Below are 23,641 nucleotides of genomic sequence, written 5' to 3' on the forward strand. Positions count from 1 at the left end.
ACCATGCCATTTTTGTTGCTATGGCTCTATATTAGAGATTAAGTTCTGGTATTATGATGCCTCCTGCTTCATTCTTCTTGCTAAGGATTGCTTTGGTTTTTCTGGGTCTCTTATTTTTCCAGTGAATTTCGTGATTGCTTTTTCTAGCTCTATGAAGAATGTCATTGGGATTTTAATAGGAATTGCATTATATCTGTATAACACTTTTGGTAATATGGCCATTTTGACAATATTAAGTCTGCCTATCCAGAAGCATGGGAGGTCTTTCCATCTTCTAAGGTCTTCTTTAATTTGTTTCTTTAGTGTTCTGTCATTTTCATTATATAGGTCTTTCGCCTCTTTTGTTCCCATATATATTTTTTAAGCTATTTTGATAGGGGTAGTTTTACTAATTCTCTTTCTGTAGATTCATCACTAATGGATAGGAAAGTGTTTGATTCATGTTTGTTGATTTTATATCCTTCTACTTTGATGAATTCATTTATTAATTCTGGAAGTTTTCTAGTGGGTTTGGCTCTTCAAAATATAGAATCATGTCATTGGCAAATAGTGATAGTTTGAGTTCCTCTTTTTCTATTTGTATCTCTTTAATTCATTCTTCCTGTCTAATTGCCCTGCCCAGCCCTTTTTTTATATTTTATTTAGAAATAGGGCCTCACTGAGTTGCTTAGGGCCTTGCTAAGTTGCTGAGGTTGACTTTGAACTCACTCATCCTCCTGTCTTAGCCTCCTGAGATTCTGGGATTACACACATGGGACACCACACCTGGCCCCAGTTACTTTTTTCTAAATGTAAATTTTGAAAGCAGTCATCTGAATTTATCACTAATAATTGCCAAAACATAGCAAAAGAAAAAAATACCTGCTCCTCCCTCTCTCCCCAATTTCCCAAATTCGAATATAATACTCCTTGCCGAATTTCTGTGTTATTCAACAAGATAGAATGACGTTTAAAAGCACTTTTAAAAAAATTTTTAAGTGTAGATGGACACAATACTTTTATTTTGTTCATTTATTTTTATGTTGTGCTGAGGACTGAACCCAGTGCCTCACATATGCTAGGCAAGCGCTGTACCACTGAGCCACAACTCCAACCCCTTAAAAGAACTTCAACAGGAAGTTTTGAAAAATTAGTTAACATTGGTTAAAAAGAAAATGACTCCTAATTAAGAATTAAAAGAAATCCAGTAAAATTTGCCCAAGCCAAAGTGATTCAAGATTTTATTAGAGGAAATAAATACTACATTTAAATGAGTTTGAGAGGAAGGAAGATGGCGGCGAGGGGAGTGCATTGCCCCCGTGTGCTGCTTCACTGTGTGGGAGTATGACAAGTCAGGACAGCTAAAGGCTATCTTGTTAGGAATTTCCAGCAATAGTGGGGTGCTCCGGAACCTGGAGGAAGGATTTCCATCGCACGAGGATCAGCTACGGGGACTCAAACGCGAGAGGTTTGTCGCAAGGAGGGTAACACTGCTTATTCAGCAAATCGCCCCGCGGCTAGAATCTGCAGCGTGTGCTGGGATAGAGACGCAGGGTTACAGCGCTGCAGTTTCTGCCAGCCGCGCAAGCACCGTACTCAGGGCTGAATTCTGGGTTCGAGACGGGGGAAGGAAGCGGTCCATCTCGGTTCTCCACACCGGTCAGACCACAGAGGAGGCCAGCAGCCACCATGTTGGTAAACTGACATCACCACCCCTGTTTTCGACTGACCGCAGCTCATTCAGCCATAGAACAGGTAATTTCAGGCTGCAATTCGCCTGCAGCTTGCAGACAGATTGCTAGGGCTCAGCGCCTGGGTGCTTCTTAGAACCTGATCTTATCGGAGTGAATACCGAGCGCGGGGCGGCCGAGTTCCGGCTCCCGGAACCGCCCTGGCCCAGGGCTGCTGAGCCTGCGGAGGCTGCTTCTTGGACCCTGCTCCTACCAGAGCATACAACAAGCACTAAGCAGCCGAATTACGGCTCCCGGAACTGAGCCCGCGGGGACTGCTTCTTGGAGCTTACATTTATAGGAGCTTACACCGAGCACGGAGCGGCCGAGTTCCGGCTCCCGGAACTTCCCTGGCCCGGGGCTAGGAGCCCGCGGAAACTGCTTCTCGGTCCGGGTCCTGCTGAGGGCCGGTCAGGACTCACCCGGTGCTTTGGTTGCCCGGCAAGGGGAACGAAATGCTGCCATTCGCATAGGATACCAACATGGCAGAGATCTGATGTCTGCAGAAAGCGGCGGAGGAGGGAACTTCATCAATACCAGTGGTGACATAAGCAGTTGGTCTCCTGGTAGGGGGGGTGAGGCACAGTCACCCGAGTCTCCTCAATTTGTCGTCGAGCCAGAGGGAAGGAGCCGGGCCGCCGCCAGCGCCCGGAGCAGGCCCAGCGGCTCGCCAGCGTGGTGACCGCGTGACCCCAATTGGAGAGGGGGCGGAGCGGAGCCGCCAGCCGCAACCGCAAGGTGGGCAGACCCGCGACCCAGTGGTACATGGGCGTGGTAGGAGGGGCAGGGCAGAGCCGCGGTTCGCGCTGTGACGAATGAGCGTGCAAGGTAAACAGACCTGTGACAGCCTGGCGGGTCAGGCCCAGTGGCCTGCCAGTGTGGTACACACGTCACCCCAACTGGAGTAGGGGCAAAGCAGATCCTTCTCCCACGCCCGGATCAGGCCCTGCCAGTGTGGTGGTCACGTGACCCCAATTGGAGTGGGGGCGGAGCGGAACCGCCACCCGTGCCCGCAGGGTGAGCAGACCAGTGATCAACCTGCAGATCAGGCCCAGGGGTCCACAGGCGTGGTAGGAGGGGCAGGGCAGATCCGCCGCCCGCGCCTCCAAGGTAGGCAGACCTACAACAGACCGGCGGATCAGGCCCAGGAGCCTGCCAGCGTGGTACAAACACCACCCTAATTGGAGTAGTGGCAGAGCAGAGTCACCGCCCGTGCCAGGAACAGGCCCAGCGTCCTGCAGGCGGGGTAGTCACGACACCCCAATTGGAGTAGGGGCAGAGCAGAGCCTCCACCCGTGCCCGAAAGGTGGGCAGATCTGCGACCGACCAGCGGGACAGGCCCAGTGGCCTGCCGGTACGACAGACACGTCACCCCATTTGCAGTAGGGGCAGAGTAGAGCCGCCGCCCGCGCCTGCAGGGTAGGCAAACCTGCAACCGACCGGCGGATCAGGCCCGGTGGCCTGCCGGCGTGGTACACTCGTCACCCCAATTGGAGTAGGGGCAGAACAGAGCCGCCGCCAGCTCCCAGAACAGGCCCAGTGACCTGCCGGTGTGGTAGCCACGACACCCCAATTGGAATAAGGAGAGAGCAGAGCCGCCGCCCGCACCTGCAGGAAAGATACGCAAGCAGTATGAAAAGACAAGGAAAGAAAGGACCACAAGCAATGCAGGTCAACGCAACTTTAGAAGAGGTAACAGCTGCAGCAGATGGAATGTCAGATAAAGAATTCAGGATATACATGCTTCAGATGATCTGGAGTATCAAGGAAGACATTAAACAGCAAAATCAGACAATGAAAGATCACTTCGACAACGAATTACGCAAACAAATCCAGGAAGCAAAGGATCAACTATACAGGGAGATAGAGGTTATAAAAAACAAACAAACAGAAATCCTAGAAATGCAGGAAGCAATAAACCAACTTAAAAGCTCAATGGAGAATACTACCAGCAGAGTAGAACACTTAGAAGATAGAACATCAGACAATGAAGACAAAGTATTTCAACTGGAAAAGAACATAGACAGCTCAGCAAGACTGTTAAGAAACCATGAGCAGAACATCCAAGAAATGTGGGATAACATAAAGAGACCAAACTTAAGAGTCACTAGGATACAGGAAGGTATAGAGGTCCAAACCAAAGGAATGAGCAATCTATTCAATGAAATAATACAAGAAAACTTCCCAGACTTGAAGAATGAGACAGAATCCCAAATCCTAGAAGCCTACAGGACGCCAAATGTGCAAAATCATAAGAGATCCACACCTAGACACATTATAATGAAGATGCCCAACATACAGAATAAGGAGAGAATTTTAAAAGCTACAAGAGAAAGGAAGCAGATTACATTTAGGGGTAAGCCAATCAGGATAACAGCTGATCTTTCAACACAGACTCTGAAAGCTAGAAGATCCTGGAATAACATATTTCAAACACTGAAAGAAAATGGGTTCCAACCAAGAATTGTGTATCCAGCGAAATTAAGCTTCAGGATGGAGGATGAAATTAAAACCTTCCACGATAAACAAAAGTTAAAAGAATTTGCAGCTAGAAAACCATCTCTTCAAAACATCCTCGCCAAAGCATTACAGGAAGAGGAAATGGAAAATAACAATGAAAACCAACAGTGGGAGGTAGGACAGTAAAGGGGGGGGGAATAATCAAAGAGGAAAACAAACCATGTTTAGTAACAGAAATAAACAAATATGGCTGGAAGAACAACCCATATCTCAATAATAACCCTAAATGTTAATGGCTTAAACTCACCAATTAAGAGACACAGGCTAGTAGAATGGATCACAAAACAAGACCCAACAATATGCTGCCTACAGGAGACGCATTTGATAGGAAAAGACATACATAGGCTGAAGGTGAAAGGTTGGGAAAAATCATATCACTCATATGGACTTCGGAAACAAGCAGGAGTGTCCATACTCATATCAAATAAAATAGATTTCAAGCCAAAGTTAATCAAAAGAGATAAAGAGGGACACTACATACTGCTTAAGGGAACCATACACCAACAAGACATAACAATCATAAATATTTATGCCCCAAACAATGGTGCAGCTATGTTCATCAAACAAACTCTTCTCAAGTTCAAGAGTCTAATAGACCACCATACCATAATCATGGGAGACTTCAACACACCTCTCTCGCCACTGGACAGATCTTCCAAACAAAAGTTGAATAAGGAAACTATAGAACTCAATAACACTATTAATAACCTAGACCTAATTGACATATATAGAATATACCACCCAACATCAAGCAGTTACACTTTTTTCTCAGCAGCACATGGATCCTTCTCAAAAATAGATCATATATTATGTCACAGGGCAACTCTTAGACATTATAAAGGAGTAGAGATAATACCATGCATCTTATCTGATCATAATGGAATGAAACTGAAAATCAACGATAAAAGAAGGAAGGAAAAAGCATACATCACTTGGAGAATGAACAATAGGTTACTGAATGATCAATGGGTTATAGAAGACATCAAGAAGGAAATTAAAAAATTCTTAGAGATAAATGAAAACACAGACACAACATATCGGAATCTATGGGACACATTGAAAGCAGTTCTAAGAGGAAAATTCATTGCTTGGAGTTCATTCCTTAAAAAAAGAAAAAACCAACAAATAAATGATCTCATACTTCATCTCAAAATCCTTGAAAAAGAAGAGCAAAACAACAGCAAAAGAAGTAGAAGGCAAGAAATAATTAAAATCAGAGCTGAAATTAATGAAATCGAAACAAAAGAAACAATTGAAAAAATTGACAAAACTAAAAGTTGGTTCTTTGAAAAAATAAACAAAATCGACAGACCCTTAGCGATGCTAGCGAAGAGAAGAAGAGAGAGAACTCAAATTACTAGCATACGGGATGAAAAAGGCAATATCACAACAGAAACTTCAGAAATACAGAAGATAATCAAAAACTATTTTGAATCCTTATACTCCAACAAATTAGAAGATAGTGAAGGCATAGATAAATTTCTTAAGTCATATGATCTACCCAGATTGAGTCAGGAGGATATAGACAACCTAAACAGACCAATATCAATTGAGGAAATAGAAGAAACCATAAAAAGACTACCAACTAAGAAAAGCCCAGGACCGGATGGGTATACAGCAGAATTTTACAAAACCTTTAAAGAAGAACTAATACCAATACTTTTCAAGCTACTTCAGGAAATAGAAAAGGAGGGAGAACTTCCAAATTCATTCTATGAGGCCAACATCACCCTGATACCTAAACCAGACAAAGACACTTCAAAGAAAGAAAACTACAGACCAATATCTCTAATGAACCTAGATGCAAAAATCCTCAATAAAATTCTGGCGAATCGGATACAAAAACATATCAAAAAAATTGTACACCATGATCAAGTAGGATTCATCCCTGGGATGCAAGGCTGGTTCAATATACGGAAATCAATAAATGTTATTCACCACATCAATAGACTTAAAAATAAGAACCATATGATCATCTCGATAGATGCGGAAAAAGCATTCCACAAAGTACAGCATCCCTTTATGTTCAAAACTCTAGAAAAACTAGGGATAACAGGAACATACCTCAATATTGTAAAAGCAATCTATGCTAAGCCTCAGGCTAGCATCATTCTGAATGGAGAAAAACTGAAGGCATTCCCTCTAAAATCTGGAACAAAACAGGGATGCCCTCTCTCTCCACTTCTGTTCAACATAGTTCTCGAAACACTGGCCAGAGCAATTAGACAGACGAAAGAAATTAAAGGCATAAAAATAGGAAAAGAAGAACTTAAATTATCACTATTTGCAGATGATATGATTCTATACCTAGCAGACCCAAAAGGCTCTACAAAGAAACTATTAGAGCTAATAAATGAATTCAGCAAAGTGGCAGGATATAAAATCAACACGCATAAATCAAAGGCATTCCTGTATATCAGCGACAAATCCTCTGAAATGGAAATGAGGACAACCACTCCATTCAAAATATCTTCAAAAAAAATAAAATACTTGGGAATCAACCTAACAAAAGAGGTGAAAGACTTATACAATGAAAACTACAGAACCCTAAAGAGAGAAATAGAAGAAGATCTTAGAAGATGGAAAAATATACCCTGTTCATGGATAGGCAGAACTAACATCATCAAAATGGCGATATTACCAAAAGTTCTCTATAGGTTTAATGCAATGCCAATCAAAATCCCAACGGCATTTCTTGTAGAAATAGAGAAAGCAATCATGAAATTCATATGGAAAAATAAAAGACCCAGAATAGCAAAAACAATGCTAAGCAGGAAGTGTGAATCAGGCGGTATAGCGATACCAGACTTCAAACTATACTACAGAGCAATAGTAACAAAAACAGCATGGTACTGGTACCAAAACAGGCGGGTGGACCAATGGTATAGAATAGAGGACACAGAAACCAATCCACAAAACTACAACTATCTTATATTTGATAAAGGGGCTAAAAGCATGCAATGGAGGAAGGATAGCATCTTCAACAAATGGTGCTGGGAAAACTGGAAATCCATATGCAACAAAATGAAACTGAATCCCTTTCTCTCGCCATGCACAAAAGTGAATTCAAAATGGATCAAGGAGCTTGATATCAAATCAGAGACGCGCCGTCTGATAGAAGAAAAAGTTGGCTACGATCTACAGTCGGTGGGGTCGGGCTCCAAATTCCTCAATAGGACACCCATAGCACAAAAGTTAATAACTAGAATCAACAAATGGGACTTACTCAAACTAAAAAGTTTTTTCTCAGCAAAAGAAACAATAAGAGAGGTAAATAGGGAGCCTACACCCTGAGAACAAATCTTTACTCCTCACACTTCAGATAGAGCCCTAATATCCAGAGTATACAAAGAACTCAAAAAATTAGACAATAAGAAAACAAACAACCCAATCAACAAATGGGCCAAGGACCTGAACAGACACTTCTCAGAGGACGACATACAGTCAATCAACAAGTACATGAAAAAATGCTCACCATCTCTTGCTGTCAGAGAAATGCAAATCAAAACCACCCTAAGATACCATCTCACTCCAGTAAGATTGGCAGCCATTAGGAAGTCAAACAACAACAAGTGCTGGCGAGGATGTGGGGAAAAGGGTACACTTGTACATTGCTGGTGGGACTGCAGATTGGTGCAGCCAATTTGGAAAGCAGTATGGAGATTTCTTGGAAAGCTGGGAATGGAGCCACCATTTGACCCAGCTATTCCCCTTCTTGGTCTATTCCCTAAAGACCTAAAAAGAGCATGCTACAGGGACACTGCTACATCGATGTTCATAGCAGCACAGTTCACAATAGCAAGACTGTGGAACCAACCTAGATGCCCTTCAATAGACGAATGGATAAAAAAAAATGTGGCATTTATACACAATGGAGTATTACTCTGCATTAAAAAATGACAAAATCATAGAATTTACAGGGAAATGGATGGCATTAGAGCAGATTATGCTAAGTGAAGCTAGCCAATCCCTAAAAAACAAATGCCAAATGTCTTCTTTGATATAAGGAGAGTAACTAAGAACAGTGTAGGGACGAAGAACAGGAGAAGAAGATTAACATTTAACAGGGATGAGAGGTGGGAGGGAAAGGGAGAGAGAAGGAAAATTGCATGGTAATGGAAGGAGACCCTCAGGGTTATACAGTGGAGGAGGTAGAGAGAGAGGAGGGGAGAGGAGGGGAGAGGTGGGGAGGGGGGAGGGTGGAGGATGGGAAAGGCAGTGGAGCACAACAGACACTAGTATGGCAATATGTAAATCAATGGATGTGTAACTGATGTGATTCTGCAATCTGTGTATGGGGTGAAGGTGGGAGTTCATAACCCACTTGAATCAAAGTGTGGAATATGATATGTCAAGAAATTTGTAATGTTTTGAACAACCCACAATAAAAAATTTAAAAAAAAAATAAAAACTTTACAAAAAAGAAAAATAAATAAATAAATGAGTTTGAAAATAATAAATGGAAATCCAAATAGTATTTAGAGAAAAAAAAGGCAGATTCTACATAGCTTTTTTACAAAATACTTAATGATGGGGGGAAAAATGACAAAATTCAATGGCATTGCACATTTTCTTAACCAATTTTCTTAAAGAATACCCATGAAATCTTGCTTTCTAAAATTAAAGCCCTCCTCTAGCCCTCATCCTACTCACTTTGTGTGCGGCATGAGACACCACTGACCTCCTTTTTCAAACTGTCACTGTCCCTGATTTTTGTGACATTTTTCTCTCTTAGATCTGCCTAATTGCTACTTCTCAGTTCCTTCTTTTAATGCTACTCCTTAAATGTCAGCAAATTCCTGGGTTGTGAACTCCCAGTCTTTTCTTGTTCTATGCAGGCTCTTAGTGGTAATCTCCTCCACAGAATGTCCACCATCTCCTCCCAGAGAGGTGAAGGAATCCTTGCTCAACAGCTCTAGTTCTGCCCTCCCTTCCGGCCTCAAGACCCAACTTCTCAACTGCCTGCTGTACTGAATGTATTTAAAGAGACTTTAATTTTTAAATCACACCTCGAGTTTAACATATACTAAACTTCACAAAGGTATTTAAATTTCTCTTATAATGCCATCTGAATCGCCCATGTGGTATCACAATTGTCCATGTCGTTACCTTAGATTCATTTCCTAGGGCTGTCGTAACAAATCACCACAAACTGAGTGGCTTTCAATAACAGAAATTTATTCTCACAGTTCTGGAGGCTAGAAGCCCAAAATCAAGGTGTCTCCAGAAAGCACAGGGGGTGACTCTGTTCCATGCCTCTCCTATAGCTTCCAGTGATTTCCCAGGTTCTGCCTCTGTTGTCACATGATATTCTTACTATGTGCTTTCTCCATGTCTTCATTCCCAGTTATCTTTATTATTTCTTTCAAGACAGAGTCTCACTGAGGGTCTGTCTAAGTTGCTGAGGCTAGTCTCAAACTTATGATCCTCCTGCTTCAACCTCTGAGTCCCTGGGATTACAAGTGTGCACCACTGTGCCCAGCCATGTGGCCTTCTTATAAGGAATCTAGTCACTAGACTAAGGGGCCTACCCTGCTCCAGTGTAAATTAAACTTAAATACACATACTCTTTAATTTATGATAAGGTTACATCCTAATAAGCCCATCATTAAATTGAAAATATCATAAAGTCAAAAATGCGTTTAAGGGCTGGGGATATAGCTCAGTGGTAGAGTGTCTGCCTTGCATGCATGAGGCCCTGGTTTCAATCCCCAGCTCCCCCCAAAAACACATTTAATGTACCTAACTTACCAAACATCATAGCCTAGCAACACAGCACTCCATAGTTGTTTGCCCTCACAGTGATATGGCTGATTGGGTCACTGCTGCTGCCCAGCATCACAAGAGTTATCATACTGGGTATCACTAGCCCAGAAAAAAAGATCAAAATTCCAAGTTCAAAGTAAAGTTACTACTGAGTGTTTCTCACTTTTGCCCCATCATGAAGTCAAAACATCATAAGCTGAACAATGTTAAGCCAGGAACCATCCATAATTAAATATGCAAATAACTTATTTCTGAATATGCTGAGGTTCCAGGTGAACATGAATCTTGGCAGATACTATTCAATGCACTACACTGACCAAACTTGAAATTTCATACTTTTCTGTTAACCCATATAATTTAAATTGATTATCTCTCTTGTCCAAGTCATATTCCCTTCTCTCCACAGCTATCTTCTTTGTATTTCCAATTACTTTCCTAAAACATATTTAATCCTCTCTCTCTTCTGCTTGAAGTTCAACTGTGCTTCCCTGTCAGTTTCAGCCTGACCTTTAAAGGCAAATTCTAGGTGATCGATTTGGGATTGTATGTTAAAATGTGTGAGACTTTAAGGTTTAATATCTCTGTGTACTTATCCTGTCATATTGTCCCCATCAAAATTTTTCATCTTAAAGAAAATGTGGTATTGTTCCACCAAAAAAAGAGATGAAATTCTGTCATTTGTGGTAACAGGGATGAAACTGAAGGACATTATGTTAAGTGAAATAAGCCAGGCACAGAAAGACAATGTTCTCATTTATATGCAGAAGCCAAAAAACTCGATCTCATAGAAATAAAAGTAGATTAGTGGTCACTAGAGGATAAAAAGAGGAAGTGAGAGAGGGATAGAGAAAGGTTGAACGATGGGTACCAAAATACTGTTAGAGATAAGTGCCAGTGTTCTACAGCATAGTAGCAACTATACTTCACAGCATATTTAAAAAAAAAAACTAGAAGAGAGAACAGAGAAGTTCAAAACTTCCTGACACAAAGGAATGGCAAATACTGAAAGAGATAAAAATGGTAATTATCCTGATTTGATCATTACACATGGCATACATGTATCTAATTCACAGTGTATCCCATAAATTCATTATTATGTGTCAATTCAAAATAAAAAATAAATGCAAAGAAAGAAATTTTTTAACTAGTCATCCTTTCATATTATGCTAAAACAGCCATCTTAAACTAGAGAACATGTCTTTTCTGAATATATATGAAAACTTTCCAAATGTCCTAATAAATAAAGACAATTCTAAAAGAATTTTAACATTTATATCTTTAAGGTTTACTCTTTCTTAAAACTGATATTAGTGAGTACACCTAGAAACCATGAGCTTTTCTTTCCTATCTCTCCTTTCATGATGACTTTTTCCCACTTTACAAAAAGGAAGGCCTGTTTCTCACCTGAGCAAAAGCTTCTGTGAATCCCAACAGAGACAATTGTCAATTACACAATGTTTTTCTGCCTGTACCACTGGTTGAATTGTAAGAAATGAGGAACACTGGTATAATCCTACTTTTTCATCAATTTTAATGAGATTTTTATGTACTCTTATTTTTAAAGTCACAAAAATTCATTTTAACAATAACTAATTCATTCTTCTTTCTTTCACACAGGTACATAAATCAATTTTAGAAATCTCATACATACTTCTCAATAAGAGATGATTCAATAAGATCTTCCTTCCAAATATGAAAACATTTTTTCCAAAATTTGTGTATCTAAATTTGTAAAATATTTTTCCTGCCTACCAATTCTTTCATCATGTAGTTATGAGAAGTGATTCTTTTAAAACCATACAGTGTGAACTAGAAATATCAAATGCAGTTCAAATAGAATAGTTAAAGCAAATCAGTTGGTTTCCTCTTCTACCCACACTTGGTTCTTTATGTAGTGAAATATGTCTTTCTTCATCTCTATCTTTAACTGTTCAGTCACAAAATAACCTGAAGAAAAATACATACATAGCTTCTATGTGTATGCAATTAGAGGTAAAGACCAGTGAGGATTATCTAGGAAAGAAGTCAACAAAAAAGAAGAGAAGATGAACTACAATAGCATATTAATGTTCCAGCTAACACAGAAATAAAAATTTATAGTAGCTGAAATATAGACATGTGTTTGAAATACTGTCATGTTTCTAATATTATTTTCAGCATTTTAAATGTGAGGTACATTTATACAATACAAACTGGTATGATTAAGAGGCAAGTATAGGGTCAATTAGGGCTTATAGATAATTCAAGAAATGAAGAAATATTCTCTTTAGGTTTTAGGGCTTGAATCAGACATCTGACAGTTTGAATACCGGACTTTATAGTTAATGATCCACTAACCCTTAACTTTGCTTTTTATAGATTTTTTTAAATCATTGCAGAAGATCAAATAAGGTCAAGCAAAAGGTTAGAAGTAGCAGGTTTATTTAACAAGCAATTATTTAAAAATCTACCTTGTCCTAGGGCTTGTGAAGTCCAAAGAAAATATTTAATTCTGACCTTGAGAACCTCACAGTATACGATGACATCATCCCCACATTGCTTCGAATATCCCATGTGGACTGATACCCATCTCTGCACAACTGTATTTGTGAATGTCTCCTTAGTCACACAAAAAAGTACCTATCACACAAGGTCTTACAAATACTGTGAACTGAGTCTACACACACATAAACAAAAAGAAATCATTTTTTTGTGTACCCGCTACACAGAAATACCTGACTTCCAGATTTCTATTTATATTCATGTCATCATCATGAATCTAGTCTCTTGTAATAAAAATTTGGAAGTCATTCCCGATTCTTTTTTTGAGTTACCCCAAACTCCATAAAATTCACCGAATCTTGTGAGTTCTTGTAAAGTGTTTCTTTAACCTCTCTTCCCCTTTAGTCAGTTCTAATGTCACCTATTAGAATAACTGTGTTCTTCATCTACATGCTTTCATGATGCCCCTCTTCCACCCATCCTCTTATTATTGCTAATTCTCCAAAATACAAATCTATCTGCCTCTGTTCCTCATTTGCATAATAGTCCGCCCTAACTCTTCTCTACAGCTTCAAGTCCAAACTCTGAAATATAAAACCAGCAAAACTTCTCTCTACTCATCATGCGCTTCCAGACCCAACCACCATCATTCTTGCCACACTCTGAACCTGACCCCATCCACATATATGCACCAAAATATTTGCTGAATATATCATGTTCTTTCATGTCTTTGTACTGCTCTCCAGGCTTAGAAGTCCAGTACTTCACTTCTGTCAAAGGTCTGTGAATCTCTTAAGATTTAACAAATTTCCTGTCCTTAACAGCCCAGCCCAAGTTCAATCTAAGCATAGTACTATGTTCACATATCCTTATGTTTTGATTTGAATATAAGGTCTCCCCCAAAAGTTCATGGGTGAGATAGTGCAAGAAGGTTTAGAGGTGAACTGATTGGGTTATGAGAAACTTAACCCCATCTGAGAATTAATCCCCTGATAGGGATTAACTGAGTGGTAACTATAGGCTGGTACTGTGTGGCTGGAGGAGGTGGGTCCCTGGGGGTATGCCTTTGGGATATATATTTTGTCTTTGATAAATGGACCACTCTCTCTGTCTGCTTCTTATTGTGATATCTTAAGCCACTTTCCTCCACACACTTTTCCACCATGATGTTCTGCCTTATGTTATGCCCCAAGGAATGGATCCAGCTGTCTATGGACTGAGACTTCTGAAACCATGAGCCCCCATACAAATTTTTCCTCCTCTAAAATTATTCTTGTCAGATGCTCTGTCACAGTAGTGAAAAAAGTTGACTAAAACACCTTATTACTTATTGTTCAGTATTTATTTAGATTCTTCTATGAATACTCATAGGACCAGTCTCTAACTCATCCATATTTGCTATACATAAAGAAGAAGCTTAATAACTGCTTGGTAGCATACTATATTTTAAGAAAGAATCAAAGCATTCATTAAAACATCATACGATATTCCATAAATATGTATAATTTTATGTTTTTTATATATCAGAAATATGTTTTTAATTATCAGAAAAATGAATCAATAGGATGAAATCTATGCCGATTCTTATCATAAAGGGTTATTCTGGCTTTATAGGCCTAGAGTACATCCATTTCTGTATTTTTTTAAGATGCATCTAATTTTCTTCCACTGTAATTCAGTCTTCACCATTCTTATATAGACTTATAAATGTCTTATCTAAGTGAAGACTCTTGATACTGAGACAGGATACTTGACCCTTGAAACAGGCATAAATTAGGAGAATAAAAAAATAAAGAGAGAAAAACACCAATAGTCTTAGAATCTGTAAACAGTTATATATGTGACACATTCTTGGACCAGGTAGAAAATAGGAAGGAACTCATTAACAAATACAAGTAGTATTCTCTTAAATGAAATCTGCAAGTTACACAGTTCCAATGTGAAAATCCATGTATTCCAGTTTAGAAGTGAGAAGGAAAGGAAATGTATGAATGTAAGGAGACAAAATGGATAAAAATGGATACAGCCGGGGCTGGGGATGTGGCTCAAGCCGTAGCGCGCTCGCCTGGCATGCGTGCGGCCCGGGTTTGATCCTCAGCACCACATACAAAAACAAAGATGTTGTGTCCGCCAATAACTAAAAAATAAATATTAAAAAAAAATGGATACAGCCAACATGGACCAATGTAGACCCAGTGTTGGACAGTGGAAGAAAAGGAGTAGATCTCTAGAAGAAATGTGAAAGAAAATTCAGATCTTTACTAGTCTGTATCCAATACTCTATCAGTCTGTTTGTGTGTTTTCTTGGAAAGGAAGTTTATTAAAGACACACCAGCAATATTTAATACAAATTACCTCCAACTTAGTGGTTTAACACCTATTCATTAGTTCACAGTTCCATAGAGCAGAAGTATGGGTGGTCTTGGCTGGGTTCTCTACTTAAAGTTTCACGAGGCTGAAATCAAGGTGCCAGGTCAGGCAAATCTCTCATTTGGAGGCTTTAGAGAAAATTTACCTTCTAACACATTCAAGTTATTGATAAAAAAGCAGTTCTTTGTGCTTGTAGAAGTAAGGTCCCTGTTTTCTACTTATAAACTAGCCAAGATCACTCTTAGCCTATTAAGAGTCCTCATGTAATTCTTATCCAGTGGTGTCTTCACTGGAAGTCAACAATGCAGGCTTTCTCTCAATTAACAACCATCTTGTGCTTCAAGTTATCTTGTGACTTCCTGTGCTGTCACCAGCTGAAGAAACTGTTCCTAAAGGACTCATGTGATTAGATCAGCTCCACCTACCTGTATAATCTCATTATTTTGAAGAGAACTATACCATATAAACTAAACAGGGGAGCAAATCCCATATTTGTTGTACCCAGGATGATGCAGGAAGTAGATACCAATCCACAGGAAACCTTGGGACCATCTTAGATTTCTGACAACCATGCAAGCTACACTTTTATTCTCCTAGTGATAGAATTCAATGATGGAATCACAGTCATTAAGATCTGATATTTTTAAAAATTAACATTTGCTGTTTGTGGATATTAATTTTTCTGTGACAAATCTATATTCCACCAAAACTATTCCCATTAAATGTTAATGTTTGGGTTATTCTATTCAATTGCAAAAGGGGGAAATTAATAATATTGAATGTATAAGGAAAGTGAAAATACTTAATCTCTCCCCTGTGGGTATCTTCTCCTGGGCCCATCTTTAACTCTACTTTTTTTCTTCCTCTTTAAGTCCAAAGAGCAAACCACTTGGAGCCCCTGTCATAAATGAATATGCTGATGCTCAGCTACACAACCTGGTGCAAAGGATGCGACAAAGAACAGCCCTATACAAGAAAAAGTTGATAGATGGAGAATTATCCTCACCTGAAGCCAGCCCACAAAAGGGTAAGCATGGTCCCCTTAAAGTACCAGGAAGAAGGAAGTCATGAGGAGAAATGTATTTTTCAGATCATGCAATTTGGATACCTCAAAGAGATCCTGAGACAAATGATTTAGGTACAAATAGTTTATTTTGAGAGTGATCCATTCATGTGTGTGGGTCTGAGAATGTATGCATACACCCATGTATCTAAGAGATTTCAGAAAGTTTGTTTAATAACAGATAAATATGAATCAAATTGTTAATTACATAGGATAGAGTTGAGGACTTCCTTATAGTTCTATAAGGAAGAGTGAGTTTTCAAAAGGACCTATGTGTTATATGTTTATTTTTAAAGAGGTGAGGCTTAAAGAAATCAGTCTTTATAGCTTGACAAAGACGTACTGAAAATACTATTTTGAGTTTTATTTACCCATGATTTGAAGGATATGTGTGAAAGATATATACTTAAGCACCAAACTAAAACCTGTTGGATGGTGTGCATTTGTTTTGTAATACCTATGTGGCACTTTATTACTGATTTTTAAACTTGCCATGTATTTCTCAAATTCCAATGTTTCCCTTACTTGGGTAATTGTTATCGTTTTATTTTGCTTTATTTTTTATGTATACATTTAAAGTGTGAAACATGCTGTTTTGATATACATACAATGAAATGTCACTATTTTAATCCTGAGAGTTTTGCCTCATCTCCCTGTATTGAGAGAAGAAGAGTTTCATATGCTCTGGATTCATCAAATCTAAATTTTTGTGGATTAAGCCAAGTTTCACTAACCTATTTAAAATATCGCTTCTTTTTTCTCCTATAAAGCAAAGCCCACAGCTGTAGCACCAACACAAGAAAGTGATTCTAAGCTAAAAAAGGAAGATTACCAAGGCATGTTGTGTTGGAAATTCCAGAAGGCTCCTCTGAGAGAGTACCTGAAAAAAATTAGACTTCCAGGAAGCATAGATTCACACACAGGTACCACAAGCAACCCACTGGGAGGGATGGCTATCACCAAGAACTCCTGTGGCCCAAAGTCACAGGGAACATCTGTTTTCCCCAACCATGTTTTGAATGTTTCCAGAAAGTATAATGTATTAGCTACATAATTTGCAAAGGATTATTGGCCCCTCTCTAGAGGAGAGAAGAAATAATAGATTCCTGCCTGTTTTTAAAAGGCGGCCAGTCTTACACATAATTACCTTTGAAAAGAAGGCCCCAAACCACTCAGCAATATGTACACACACACACACACACACACACATACACACACACATTCATAAAGCACCCATCTTCTTCCAGGGCTTCACACTGTTAATTATTCTAATTAAACAATTTCCTCCTATGGTCTCCCTTGGGCAAAGGAAGGCAGTAGGTGAAGGGATGCAGACGGCCTTAATGGGCACATAGTCTGCTGTCCCCGAGAGACAAGCCCTGGCAGGATTTGGCCTTGCTTGAGCAGAGACCTGTTCCTCCATGGCTGAGCTGCAGGGGTCCGTGGCTGAACTGCAGGGGAGGCCTGAGCAGGGTCTCTCTGACTTCTTGGGTTTCTACTTTCCTGACTCCATATAGTATGGTTACCCACTGGGACAGAGTAAGTGTGGCCATGAGACAGGAAAGAGATTGTCCACTGCTGAGTTAATAAGTTCAGTTTACCTTCCTCCTACCGTACAATGCTTCCCACTTCAGCAGCAGAATTGTATTGAATCTTTAATAGAGTCCTTAATGCAAATTGCTTATCTCCAAAAGCTAGTGTCTCCATTTGATCAAACTAAGCAAGAGAGTTCTTTTACAATCTTTGTTCCATGACATTTGGATGATTCCAATTGTTTTTCTAGATCGACTCTATCTTCTGTGGCTCTTACTTATCACCATTGCTTATAACTGGAACTGCTGGTTTATCCCCCTGCGTCTCTTCTTTCCATATCAAACACCAGACAACACACTCTACTGGCTTATTATGGACATCATATGTGACATCATCTACGTTTCCGATATGCTGTTTATCCAGCCCAGAATCCAGTTTGTAAAAGGAGGAGAAATAATAGTAAGTGGAGTTTCAGAAAAGAAACTAACAAATGAACAATATCTAACCAGTCTACAAAAAAATAAACTAGCAATGTGATTTTATTTAATGTTCAACTAGCTATGTCTGCATGGAGGGGTCCTTAAGCACAGGACACCATCAGTAAGAATAAGAATAATGATAGAATCAAAAAAAAAAAAAACAGTTGAGTGTGCACTCTGTGCTGAAGAGCATGCATGTAGCTGTGCCTTAATTTCCTCATCTTTAAAGCAGGAATACAAATGGTACCTTCATAACGCTGATAGAAAGTTTAAATAAATTGATGTATGCAAAGTGCCTAATGCTGTGCCTAGTAGTGAGGAGTATTAAATGTTAGCTACGTTATTATTTTAACTATTCACTTATTATGTTTCACGCCTTTCAAGGACAGCACGAAAAGGGGTATTAACAGTCCCATTTAGAGATGAATAAACTGAGGTTTGGAGATTGTGGGTGATTTGCTCAACGCACAAAAGCTAGAAAGTAGCAGATCCAGGATTCAAATGCTGATTTAAGTTGGCAAGTTTTCCAGAATTTGATAATACTTTAGGATACAAACCTAGTGCGAAGTCTGAAATGACAAAACTATACACATACTTTACCTAGGTAATGTTTTTAAATGTATAAATTATCCACTGTAAAAAAGAAAAACAATATACATTGCTCTAGTAACAAAGCTTCAAACAGCATGTGAAGCAATTTTTTTATCACATTGTAGTCTGCTGTTCACATCAGTAATTTTTAAATAAGGTGGGCATTACTTCACTCATTAAAGTCTACTCTACCTTCTAAGAAACAGCATGGTGTTGAGAGAATATACTGGACTATATTTTTTTAGGACACTAACTGTGTCTTGTGTATCATTACATAGTCATCACCAAGCATAGTTCCTGCACATAATACAGAAATCAAGTCAAGGTTTTAGACCTGGTCATGTTGGGAAAACGTAACTTAAAAAGCAAAAATGTTGTGATGCTTTTTAATCAGTGTCAATTCACTGTATTGCCCAATACAGTGGCCACCAGGCACAAGTGCCTACTCAAATTGTAATCTTAATTGATTACAATTAAATAACATTAAAAAATCTAGATTTTTTTCAACCATACTATTCATATTTCCCATGCTCAACAACCTCATGTGGCTAACAGCTACCATAAAGGACTGCAAAGAAAATTTGCAAAATATGCTATTTGTAAAATATGCTATTGGAAAGTGCTGTAAGGGACTGAGAGAGCAGTAAGCGTTTAGTATCCCCACCCAGAAAGCCATGCCACAAAGAGGAATCACACACCTGGCTGCCATGGGCAAATTACAAGCACACAACAGCACAGTTATCTTGTATTTTTAAATGACTAGGATATCTTCTTTTCCAAATTCATTACTTCCCATTTCTTATGATCAAGTACAGTGGCCTGCCTCAGGAATTAGCATTGTTACTCTTAGGAAAAAGCACCTTCTCCTGGATTTATTCTCACGTTGGAATTTCATAGTCAATCCCATTAATCCAAAACAGAAACAGAAAAAATACGTTTTCACAAGCATATACCCAACTCTTGGCCCTTTCCCTGCATAGCCAGCAGAATGCTTCCTTTTTGACTGATGTCCACTGCGACCTCTTTCTCACAAATCACATCAAGGGTTTCACAGAACATGTCCTCCAACATCATAGCAGGAAGAGCAGATGGCCAAGTATATAGCAATTTAGGCTCATTTATATCTTTGGAAAAGATAGACATGTTCCCTAGTCTTCTGAATATTTTCTTGAATCTCCAGAAGATCTTACATTATCAAAAGGCTGAAAGTAGTTATTTTGCTTATTTTTTTTCTTTTAAAATTTTTTCTGGAAAACATCCCCTGTATTCAAAATCTCCCCTCAAAAGAAATTCTAAAGGCAAGAGCCAAAGCTGTTGCAAAAAAAAAAAAATCTACTGAAAATAGTCCTTGTGCAGACTTGGGAGCAGTAGCTAACTCACCAGCACCATCCCCAGAGCTCATGGCAGCTTGATGAATGATGATGATGGTGTACAAATAAGAAGTAAACAGCACCAAAAAACACCACTAATTTCAACCTCCATTAGATGCACAAAGGGGGAGAAAAATCAATGTTTGACAAATGGAAAATGACAAAATCAGTAAGGGAAGACTTTTATTTTCAGTTTTCTAAGAGGCCTTTTGCACACAATGGAATGTTAAAACCAAGAAAAATAACCAATAAAAACACACTCAACGAGCTCTATTTAAAATGCATTATCACAAGCTACAAATATAGAGCAGGAACTAATTGCTTTGTTTGTTCAAAAGAAGTTTAATGGTTTCTATAATTTAGAGTAGGTAGTTTTAACCTTTGAAACTTGATTACATTTTGGAACAAAGTATGCACACAGTGTCCCCCATCTGAAGGTCTCACTACATTTATTCCGACTGTGTTACCTTTGGTGTACAACACCAAATTATTCATTCATTTATTCAACAAATATTTTAAATACTTACAGTTGCCAAGTAGGTTTAACTACCTACTTTGTTGTTTAATACTTGTTGCACTAGGGTTGGAAGATAGAAATGTTAATTCTCCAAGGCCTTGAGAGGAAAAAAGGAACAGAGCAGACTGAGATGCTAACAGCCACCATAGATGGAGTCAGGAAAGTTTAAAAGTTTTCCACAACATTTAATTACATTTCTTTCGTCTGAAAGTGGTACTAAACAAAGGACAGAATTTTGAACCCAAGACTAACAAAAATGATCTTGAATGTAATTTCCCATACATATGGAAGGGCTCAAGTTGAAAATGATAGTGGGGATTATTTTACATATGAGACACTCACATCCACAACCCCTGGTAGATAAATCTACCAATGACAAGGATGCAGGGAAATGTTCAATGTCACTCAGGCCCTTTGTTACAGTCAACTGCTTTTAGTACTTAATCCTCGCAATTACTGTTTTAAACTGACCTGAAGCAGATTAAACATTCCCTTCTCTGTATTCCATATTCTTTACTCATATTTCTGTGACTTGATTTTGTTATATGAAAATTAGCCTAATTATGATAGAGTAGAAGCAAACAGATCAGGGTTCTCAAATTTACTAACCGCATCATTTGAAAAAAGTAAATTTACTTTTTCACTGAAAACTTTCTTTTTCACCAGTAAAAAGGGAATTTTGCCAACCTTATAAATCCATCATAAAGATTAAATAAGATAGCATGCACACCTGGCATGCAGAAGATGCATAATAAATTGTTGAATTAATTAAATGATTAGATGGTCACACAGGTAAATTTTTCTGCCTATTCCTATTTTTATATGTAGCTCTCTTTCTTTTTTTAATGCAAATATTTATAATTTGACAATATATGGTAACATGCATTTATAAATGTAAACATTAAAGTATAAAGATATTTGTAGATATAAAGATATATTTATAATGCAAATTTGTATATTTCATAAATGTGAAAAGGCTTTATGTTCTAGGACAATAGTAAGTGGGTATAGATAGATGTAAAAAATGATAGGAGTTTTTAATTTGGGGGTTCTAGAATCATTCAGAATCATTTTAGAAGCATACTACTTTGTGGCCAGTTTTAGGGTATATTTATATCATATTTCTGACATTTGGTATTATCATAAGTAGTTTGTAGTTTTGTTCCATTGGTTTTATATCTGGTTTCCTTTTCTTTTCTTTTTGTTTTTCTTTTTCATTTGTTTTTTGTACCTGATAGTAAGTTTCTTGAAAGTAGGAACGTGTTCAGTTTATTTCCCTCTCTACCCTGAAGAGACCTGAAGAATAAATACACTCAAGTTATACTTGTAGGACTGAGTGAATGGCAATATTGGTTCAAGCATTTTCTTTCCTTAAGTAATTATTTGATCTGGGTTACAGTTGTTTGAAATGGTATTCTTGTTGAAATACTTCTTTTATCCATTCCATGTAAAATTACAGAATTGTTTATTGGAAGAAGTAAATAGTAAGTAAATATACTAACATCGGAGTAGAGCTTCTTCAAAAACTGTTAAAAAAAGGATTTAGGTGCAATTAGCATATCTTCCTAAAGTAAGCCTCCCCTGAAGAAATGTTGCCTGCATAATGAGGAGGCTTAAAAGACAGAGAGAATTAAATAGGGTGACATTTTAAAAATAAGTGCCTGATTGTTACTGGTAAGCATGCTGATCCTCATAAGGCTAATGATGCCAAATTTATTTAGTGCTCTAAAGAAGAGGGATTTTAAAATCACTAGATGGTACTTTCATTTAATCTAGCAAGATTTAGTTGCATTTACATTTATTCAACTCTGAAAGTAAAGGGATAAATGTGCTAAAAACATCCTTCCTGGGTGGAGGGGGGATGTAGTAGTTTAACTTAACAGCTTAGTCCTTGAACTGTGTCTGTCTGTCCCATATAAACTTTGAAAGAGCTGAGTGATTTTATTCAAGTTTGGCACATAATTTATAAGGCAGACAACGTAAACCTATCTATATCTACCTGTGGCTTAGTAAGCCATTTTATTTCACAGTACAAATCATTAAGTCAGCATGTCGTGTATGTGTTGTAATATGTTTCTATAAAATTTAGTTTTTGTCTGTGAGTAAAAACTATAGTTAAAAAAGGGGAAAGGGGACCAGAATTGAGGAGCTGACTAATCAATCTTTGACATTACTTGGCCGTGGTTTAAAGCTGAACTTTAACAACATCGATGATAATTACTAGACAATGCTGCTTCCATAGATCAAAGTTTCAATACTTCAACTTATTAATAGTACAAAGAAATTTTTTCCTACATATAACTGAAACATAAATATAAATCTAATATGAAGTGCTAATTCTTTCAGGTATGAATATTAATGCTTCCCTATTCATCCTTCATGTATTGCACATTTATTGAGCACCTACTACATGTCAGACACTATTATGAACTAAGAAAACAGAGGCCACAGATATGTACCCTATTTTATTACATAGCTCAACTATGAAGGGCAGACAAACGAAAGAAAAATGTTGGAATCTTATGTTGCAAGAACTGACAAAGATGACCCCGGGTTGCTATAAAGGTCAGAGAAAACTGATGAAGGAGGAGACACTTGGTCCAAATCTTGATATATGAGTTGAAGTTATCTTCACGCTTCTGCCCCTGAAAAATAAAGAACATGTGTCCTAATCTCTGGGAAGAGCATGGGCAAAGGTGTCAAGGTGAGAAACTCTGGGGCATTTGAATAACTGCTTAACAAAATGTGTCCTTGATGCTGTAGGAGGCAAATGAGCCAGAGAAATCAGATCCTGGTGCCATGAAAGGGAGCTTGGATTTTTTTTTCTCTCACTGTTTCTCTTAAAATCATGTAGTCAGAAAATTTGACATACATAAGAGTTATTAAATATTCTGCCATTAAAGAATGGACAGAGAAGAGCAAAGACTCAGGCAGAAAGTCATGGCCAAAAGGAGAGAAGGAACCCAAGAACACTTTAGGAAGAATCTGTTGAACTCAGATGCTGATTAGACAAGGGAGAAAGAGTAGTCTAGGGTCACTAACTGGTATAGATAAGGATGCTCCTGGAATACATAATAGCAGGAAGAGGAGGATCACAACTGGGCTTAAGGGGGGTGCAGAATGATGATGAATTCAGGTTTGGAGCAAATGGCTCAATAAAGTGATATTAGGTGGAGGTATAGATTTGATGGCTTCAGTATAAATGCCAGTCTTTGAAAATATAAAAGTGGATGAAATTTCCC

The 23,641-nt window shown here is 38.4% G+C and overlaps 1 protein-coding gene across 1 annotated transcript in view; it reads left to right on the forward strand.

Moving 5' to 3' along the window:
* Cngb3 (cyclic nucleotide gated channel subunit beta 3) overlaps positions 1 to 23,641 on the forward strand; it is a 157,300-nt gene that overhangs the window by 56,710 nt on the left and 76,949 nt on the right. The window contains exons 4-6 of the mRNA XM_071602432.1: positions 15,719 to 15,873; positions 16,680 to 16,832; positions 17,693 to 17,901. Of these exons, the coding sequence (XP_071458533.1) occupies positions 15,719 to 15,873; positions 16,680 to 16,832; positions 17,693 to 17,901 (517 nt within the window). The remainder of the gene's footprint in view (positions 1 to 15,718; positions 15,874 to 16,679; positions 16,833 to 17,692; positions 17,902 to 23,641) is intronic.

This window comes from Marmota flaviventris, chromosome 15 (assembly GCF_047511675.1).
Source record: "Marmota flaviventris isolate mMarFla1 chromosome 15, mMarFla1.hap1, whole genome shotgun sequence".
NCBI classification, from domain to species: domain Eukaryota; kingdom Metazoa; phylum Chordata; class Mammalia; order Rodentia; family Sciuridae; genus Marmota; species Marmota flaviventris.